The sequence below is a fragment of the Physella acuta genome, unplaced genomic scaffold (genome assembly GCF_028476545.2).
Source record: "Physella acuta isolate Inbredline_101_S28 unplaced genomic scaffold, ASM2847654v3 ptg001126l, whole genome shotgun sequence".
In the NCBI taxonomy this organism is placed as follows: Eukaryota; Metazoa; Mollusca; class Gastropoda; family Physidae; genus Physella; species Physella acuta.
Window position 1 is genome coordinate 458434 of NW_026732643.1, and position 8572 is coordinate 467005.

Here is an 8572-nt window from a genome sequence, read left to right on the forward strand (position 1 = left end):
AAAGTAGCCAAAAATATTAATTTAAAAAATAAACGGGAGTGATCTCCCCTAAACTTTCTCGAATATTATTATATAACATTATTGGGGATGGCAATTCGGGATTTAGACATGATTTTTAATTACTTAGATTTTTAAAAATAGAATAAATGCTTGTAGAAAAAAGAATTGTGCGGCAAGCAAAATGTTTATAATACTGCAGAATATTATTAGTACTTTATAAATTCACATGCGTTTTTTGAGAAATCGGAAATAGCGTAAACTACTTCTTCCACTCAATGGAAACTACTCAAAATTTGAAAGAAGGCAGAGAATTAGATCTTTTACTTACATGTAAAATTTCATTTATCTATCTGAAATATTACTAAGTTATTGGCTTTTGAGAGATTGAAAGTAGAAAAAGTTCCAGTTATCGGAAATCGCAGAAAAGTTTACAAACACATACAGACACGATTGCAAAACAATTTTTTTCCGACTCAGGTAGGTGTAAAACGTCGTGATTTGCAAAAATCTCAATTTTTAAAAAAAATTTGCATTACTGCAATACTTTCTCTATACTTCACATACGATAAAGTAAAAATAATTCAGAACTTTATGATTTTTTTAACCAATGTTACAGGCGTTTCAAATACATATAGAAATATATTTCTATTTATTTTCATCAAGCCAAACTTAAAACCTTCAGTTTCACAGAGATGGGTTAGCAGTTATTGGTATTAGTGCTCATGCTCAAAAGCATCTCTCGTGGTCATTGTTTCAAATGCATGTCCATGGGTTTGCAGTAAAATTGTAACTTGCCAGGTAATATTAATTCTGCTACATTTGAAGGTTTGGCATCTGGTCAACTCAACAACCCCTTGAGGAATATCCAAAAAGACACCTGGTTTTGCAACCTATGTAAGTGTGCAAAATTCTGTATGCTACTTTGATTTTTTTATATTAACCTATGCTTGAATCTTGCAACAATTTTAATCAAACAAAGTATTTATTAAAGCTTTATAATTGCAAATATCTTCTTCATTGTCATGTTCCAAAGATAGAAAGTAAGGGGTTGGAGGTAGAAAAATATTAATGTTTAAGCATGTGTTAGCTCTAGCAGTATTTCTGTGCAAGCATGATTGTACTCCATGCAGTCTCATTACAAACAGGTTAACTTTTTTAGATGTAGCATCAGTCGCTATTTAGTTGATTTATTTTCTACTTTTCAGCGAAGTCATAATTTGTGCTCCTGAAAATATTTTGCTCTAACACTAATAGTAGCTCTTGAGGGACGATAATTGCCCCCCCCACCATAAAAGCAGCCATCCATGATGTGGAGACAGTTTACAGATGACAATGAAAAGATGAAGCAGAAATTGTTACCCCCCCCCCCCCCCCCCCCCTATTTTCAAATCATTTAAATACTAAATTATCTGCCCCTAATAGGGCTCTACGATTATAAACATTCCTCGTGAACCAAAGCTCACCAGACTGGCTGGGTGGTAGCAATATGCCAAGAGAGCAGGGTAGGAACGGCTTAGCCCGTAAGTGGTGGTGTCTCGCATGGTCCCCACGTAGAGAATTATATATAATAGATACTGCAGTTAAACCAGTTTTGAGAATATACAAAATTTTAAGAAAACGACTTGAGACAAGAAAATATTTATTACAAGTACCATTTTCTACCCTGAAACAATCTATTTGTTAGTGCAGAAGATTGAGCATTCTTATATTAAAAACAATAACAGGAATTAGTTCTTGTTCTTTAGTCTTAACTTGAAGCAACAAAAACAGACAGATAATCATTACCCGATTACAAATAAATCTTAAAACAAACTATTACAATAAACTAACATTAAATCATGCTGACACCTAGATGAATTTAGGGTATTCTATCATAGTTTGTTGGCAGGCTTTGAATATCTAGCTGCCAAATCTCCACTGAAATGCAGTCAGTCTGCACATTCTTCCATAGCAGCTTGCAGCTCTTCCTTCAACTCTTCAGCAGTTGCATCCAGCTTCTCCCTGGCAAAGGGACTGATTGATAGTGATTGGACAATGCTCCATTTCTTATCCTTAATAGTCAAGGGGTAGCTGAACATCAGTCCTGGCTCAACTCCATAACTTCCATCAGAAATAACACCCATGGATACCCAGTTGTCCTGAATGTGATAAAAGTTGTTTAAACTTAAAGCCTGGCATAAAGACAGCTGTTATACAGAAGTTTGCATAAAAATACAATTCAGTATGCATCACAGAATTAATTAGTCACTCAAACTTGTGAATAGTTTTTAGCATTGTAAATTAAATATTTTTTTTTAATTTAAAAAGCTTCAAGGCAAGTTCTAAAAAATAAAAATTTCTAGGGTCAAGATTTTTATAAGTAAATTATAATGCGATTTAGAAAGTGATCTATGACTACCTGAACGATAACTTTTTGCAGCAATTTTCCTTATGTTACTATTTTTAATGGTTGAATACCGCTTCACTAAATGGTGAACTATACCTGTGCAGTCCCAAAAAACCAGTCGTGCATGTGGTCACAGGCAGCCTTTGCAGCTGACATGGCGCTGGAAAGCTTGCGAGCTTTAATAACTGCAGCTCCTCTTTGTTGCACAGTCTGAGAGAATACAAATTTAGACTTCACATTAATGAGGATCAATGACAAAAGCTTAAATGACAAACTAAATTAAAAAAGAAAAAAGAAAGCCTAGAGAACTTAAAAAACAAATTTAAAAAAATATTTAGCATATTTTCATTCATAAATGTAACTATGAAAAAACTACCTTAATAAATTCATTCTTCAGATAATTATCATCTTTGATAGCCTCTGGTACAGGAACAACCTTGCCGTTGATTTCAGCTGTGGCATGGTCAACATCTGGGAACTGCGTTGAAGAGTGATTTCCCCAAATGGTAACTTTTTTGACCTTATCAGTAGTTACGTTCAACCTTTTTGCAATCTGTAAAGAAAGTTCAACAGCTCTTAGTCTAAGAAAAAAAAACCAGTTGTTAAAATACATGGTAGCAAACTAATAAAAATTGTGCAAAAAAAAGGTGATTCTACAAGTAATCAAATTATAAATGATTAATTTCTCAAACTGTCTAAAACTAAGTTCTACACCTAATTAAAGAAGGTTTCACTAGGGAGTAGTTAAAAGTTAGTATGACCCATAAAGAAAGGATTGTGTGGTCAGTATAATACACAGCTAGCTGACATTTTTTCTGAGGCTCGGTCTATGTATGACCTTAGCAACCCTGAATTATGCTTAGCTTCCCTTATTTTCATAGACCCCAGTTAATAAACCTATCAGAGTTAGGTCTATGGTAGTTCAATAAACTAGAGCACATGGCTTATTTATACAACTTAGTGGTACCATCTTTTTAACATTATTTCATTAACTTACCTGAGCTTGTGCCCTGTTCTGGTCTAGCCTTGTTAAACAAGTGATGTTCTCCTTGGGAATGGATGGGGCATATCTACTCAGGATACAAGCATTGGTGTTTGCTGGGTTGCCCACAACAACAACCTGTCATATAAATATCTTTATAAAGAACGTGGACATGAAAACATTAATAAAATACACATTTACTAATGAAAAATTGATTTCACAAGACAATCTTTTAGTCTTACTTTTCTTATTGGTATTTTAACAAATGTAATCCCTATATTAGAACATGACATACTTTAACAGTTTTCTTTGATAATCTGTCCATTGCTTGACCTTGTGCCTTAAAGATCTTCACATTAGCTTTCAGCAGATCTTTCCTTTCCATACCATCTTTGCGTGGCATAGCACCAACCATAAAAGCTGCATCCACATCCTTAAAAGCCACATTGGGATCATCAGTGGCAACAATATCTGTGAGCAAAATAAAGTTAAATTTATTACCTAAAAATTAAAAAGCATATACAACAAAAATAAAAACTGATGAACTGTTAGATAACCTTAAAGCAGTGCATATGCAGTCTACCTACTTTTAACAATAGGAACAGCACAGTCCATCAACTCCATCACAACACCATTAAGTACTTCCATCATGGGGGTGATGTCCAGGAGATGGAGATTTATAGGCTAAGATTGAAAAGATAGAAGCACTGAATCTTGTCACTTCTCTCACAGTAAGTCATAGTCTAGTTTTCTCTCACAGTAAAATTTCAAAATGTAATTCACAGTAAAAACAAAACACTTCAGGCCTAGTATGCACATTTTATAAATCTTGGTAAAAACTGTATCAGAAGAATTAGATGTGTGAACTATAAGTTGATCACGAACTAACCTGTGTAGGGCCAAATACTTCTCCTTTGATGATAAAACCAACTAAGCTGTATGCTATTTGGCCAGCAGCACCAGTAACGACAACTGTAAGAGGTTCAGCCTGAGAATATACATTTTTTAAATCAGTGGTTATCTTTTACTTACAAGAGCCTTTAGTAATTAATGTTTGGTGTAAATAACTGGTTCCTTAAACTGATTTTTACACAACCACACAATTTTTATTAACCTTTATTACAGTGAGATGAAAGATTGCCTGTACCTAGTTATTAGTTAACTAATGTGTTTAACCATCTACATTTTTAGATGGCTTGAATAGGTCTAATTTAAGTCTTATTTTCCTTCTACTTGATTGACTAATAAAGCTTAACATAATAAAATTTGCAATTTCTGTAGCTAAAAATAATGTCACACCTCTGCCTACAACCCTCCTCAAAAATAGTCGTTTTAAAACAATTTTTTTTTAAATATTGACATTGACATTAGTTCTGTCAACATTTTATTCAATTTCTATTAGGCCTACTATTTATTAAAACAGTTTTCTAAAACTTAAAAAAAAAACTCAGTTAAGATTATGTTTAAAATACAAAAGTCATAAATAGCTTAAAAAATAACGAACCCCTATCACATCTATGATTGAGACATTTATGTACACCCCCTTATTCTAGTGTAATGAAACCAGGCACAATAATGGAATATTATTCAACAAAAAGGGGTGTTAGATTACTAGCAGTGAACTAAATCAGCCACAATGGTAGGCCCCTACTTGACAGAATAACAGGCTAATGTCAAAATTAAGTTAAGTTTAGTTGAGTAAGCTAACGATAACCCAAACCCTAACTGAAGGGGTGTTGGGAAATTGCGAGACGGCGAGATGAGACGGGATTTTCCTCTCGCTAACGAGAGAGGGCGAAGACAGTAGCACAGCAACGATGTTAGGATTTTTTAATAGATAGATCTAGATATAGATCTATCTAGCTTCTTAGTATCTATCTATATATATAATGAAATCTAGATAAAAATAACACATGCTTGTTTATTTTAAAACAAATAAAATAATTTAAATAAATAAAGATGAAAAAAGCATGAAAAAAACTTTGTCGCAAAAGGTCTCACTATTTACCCTTGATTCCGCAAGTATGTCTCGCATTTTCCCGCCTCGCCATTTCGCTTTATGCAATTTCCCAACACCTTAACTGAAGAATCCTAGATCTAGATATATTTATATAATATATAAGATCTAAAACTAAGTAGCCTAACATTAATTTTTTGGCCTACCATTTTTAATATTTTAAAGAGAAATTCTGCACAGTTGTGAATCTAGACTCTTCAAGGCTCTTCTCTTGGTCTTCTTATGTCTTAGTCACTTGACTTAGTCTCCAGTCTACTCTGGTTGTACTTGTAGCATATTCATTTGATCTAGTCTAGATCTAGACTAGATTTAGATTAGATCTAGATCTAGATCTAGAATCTAGTAGTTAGTAGAATAAGTCTAGATCTAGATCTATTATTGCCGATATTATCTAGAATCTAGATCTAGATTAGAACCTAGATCTAGTCTTATGTAAGAAGGTTCCAGATAGAAATCTAGTATAAGTGTATAGATTTCAGATCTTATCTAGATCTAGAATCTATTCTAGATTCTAATCTACCACCACACACCACTCTAAAGAAATCGTACGACAATGCACTTTTTATATTTTTGTTAGAGATTCTATTGGTTGGCATCACAGTTGGCATGACATGACCCAACTTCAATAATAGCATTTCGTGTTGCCAAAGCTAACAAGATAAAAATCAATCTTTGGTATCCCGATTTTTTACTAAAATGAAATCAAGACAGTTCTGCAAAGATAACTACAAAAGTTACGTACCATTTTAAACTTGGGTCTCTGAAGGTTCTCTCTGACTGACAGCTTGGACCTACTGATAATTTTTCAAGGTACACCTTGGTGGGGACAAACCGGCTGGGGGTGAAAGTGAAGGTCAAGTCTTAAAGTTCTAGGTCAAAAGCTACAAAAATAGCAACAAACACGAGTAAACAGTCATCATCCACTCCAAACCCTTCACAAGTGTAGAGAATGTTTTTTTTTTTTAATGCAAAAGTAAAATGTAGGCCCTAAAGAGTTTTTTTTCCTCCAAATCTAGAGGATGGAATAGATCTACACGTCATGTTGAAAAATATGGTTGCAAATTTAGTTCGAATGATCTACGTCAGTCTACGACGCCTAGCTAGGCTACCCTTCAGTATAAAACTCTTTAGACTTAATACACACTGCTTTCTTAATAAGCCCAATGAAAATTGTAATTTTTAATGCATCTAGTTTCTTATTTATTGTCGTTTTGATATACAAATAATATTAAAAAGCATTGCTCGGCATAAACAGTTTTTGGCCTTGTCCTTGACATATCTTGCTAGATTCTGACCTTGGTTTTGTTTTTATTTTTTGTAAACCACATCCATGAGGTGGTGGTATGGACTAAGTGTGCGTGTGGTGTGGTGGTGGTGGGGGGGGGGGGTGGGTGTACAACCATTGCAATGACATATAAAATGTGTTTAAATATGCTTTCCAGTTTCCACTCAACGTGTAAATGCTATAGGCCTATAATGGGGTAGGTTAAGAAATCGGTGCAAAAATTACTTAGTCCTATGGGCCACATCGGTATAGATAGCTAGATTCTACGTAATGGTAATGTAGCTACAACATTACTGACAGCGGCGTAGCTAGGATTTTCGGGCCCCTATGCAAAAATTAACATTGGGCCCCTTCGTCAATCTGTAAACGTCCTAATAAGTGTGTATTTATAGTGTTATTATGCAGTACCCCGTAACGTTAAACACCTTTGATTGTACATCACGTTTATGTAAAAGCAAACTAACAAATTAACATTTAAATAATCTAACACAGTAGCGTCACAAGGCGGGGACGGATGTGTAACAATTTAGGCGTAACACCATGACGGAAACTCGTAAAATTTACTGTCAAAACTATGTTTTATCCAGTTAAAATAATAAAATATTAAGAAGAGGTGGTAACACTCCATCGGAAATGCAAAATTCTTGGAGGGGGTGGGGGTAGGGCGACACTCACTAAACGCACAGAGTGATACCGAACCTTGTGAAGCCACTAACGAAAACACAAACGAGGACACCCCATATTTTATTAAGTCATCGATTATATAGTAGCCCTCCGTATCTCTATGGCATGGCGCTAATTAAAACAAGTATATGTGCCGTAGTGCTAAAGGGGAACCCGGGGCGCCGGCTGGCGCGCCTGTGCAGTTTGGCCATTGTATAAAGCAGTAACCCTGACCCCTTGTGCAGGACGTCCAATTAAATGACCCCAGGTGCTAAGAAAGCCGCTGGGAAACTCTTTTTGGCAAACCGAACCGCCTTACTGCCATGGCGCTACTCTTCGAACGAAATAAAGACAACATTAATCGCAGGAAACTTTACAGGAGTAAGAGTTTCTTTCTGGCTTCTCTTTGAAAGGGGGGGGATCACTGCTCCTCGTGTGTGGGGTTGTGAAGGAAATTTCACACACACAAATGATTTAGTATCGGCATATTATTAAAGATAAATTAGATCAGCAAAAAAAAAAATGTTATTAAAATTAAGACTAACGAGTAGAAAAACATTGACAAATGTTGGACTTAGCTGTTGTGAAAACACTGTCCACAGCTGTTATTTTAAAAAAAGGCTCAATTGTAATCATGGATGGATGAAATGTCGGCGAGGACAGACAGTTGAGAGAGGGTGGGGGTAAGTAAAGGTTTGTGGGGGCTAGGTAGAGAATTTCCCAGTCATTTAAGGTTTGTGGCGATGCTTGTAAATTTACGGGTACCGGATGCCAATCTCACAAAAGAGTCAATGTTCAAGTTTATTTATATTCTAATTCTCTCAACGGCGTTCCCGACAATGCAACAACGCCTGTAGTGTTATTAATACCGGTGGGCCTTCTACGACCGCCCCCCCCCCCACTCCCACACCGAATGCCAATACCTCTACAGTAAGAAAGGTCTGGGGAGGGGGGGGGGCCTTTTATGAACTTTTGATTTTTTTTTCTACAGTAGAAAAGAAACTGGATTTCCATTTATTTTCTTTTTAAAATTATTTATATAAAACAAATATTAAAATTCCAATGTAAAAGTTTTAAATTGTTTTAAAGAGGGAAAAGGGCCCCTATTTTCCTCGGGCCCCCATGCCTTGCTTTAGCTTACGCTAGCTTACGGTAGCTTTGCCACTGATTACTGGCCTAAATGTGGTTCCCGGCGTCTGCAGCAATTCAATAGGTGGGAATGACGGAGCGATTAGGACA

General features: G+C 35.5%; 1 protein-coding gene across 1 annotated transcript; it reads right to left on the reverse strand.

The window, feature by feature from the left end:
* Positions 1-1622: 1622 nt before the first annotated feature.
* Positions 1623-6256, reverse strand: LOC131956069 (malate dehydrogenase, cytoplasmic). Its single transcript, XM_059320447.1, has 8 exons — positions 6128-6256; positions 4258-4356; positions 3956-4052; positions 3664-3839; positions 3384-3506; positions 2763-2939; positions 2483-2596; positions 1623-2138 (listed from the first exon to the last, which is right to left on the reverse strand). The coding sequence occupies exons 1-8, from the start codon at positions 6128-6130 to the stop codon at positions 1929-1931; spliced, it is 999 nt and encodes a 332-aa protein (XP_059176430.1). The 5' UTR covers positions 6131-6256; the 3' UTR covers positions 1623-1928.
* Positions 6257-8572: the final 2316 nt, after the last annotated feature.

Excerpts from the sequence above, each read along its gene's own strand:
- LOC131956069 (XM_059320447.1), bottom strand. Across the intron at positions 3,507-3,663 it reads TATCAAAGAAAACTGTTAAA|GTTGTTGTTGTGGGCAACCC; the intron begins GTATGTCATGTT and ends TTTATATGACAG. Across the intron at positions 2,139-2,482 it reads GGTTTTTTGGGACTGCACAG|GACAACTGGGTATCCATGGG; the intron begins GTATAGTTCACC and ends TATCACATTCAG.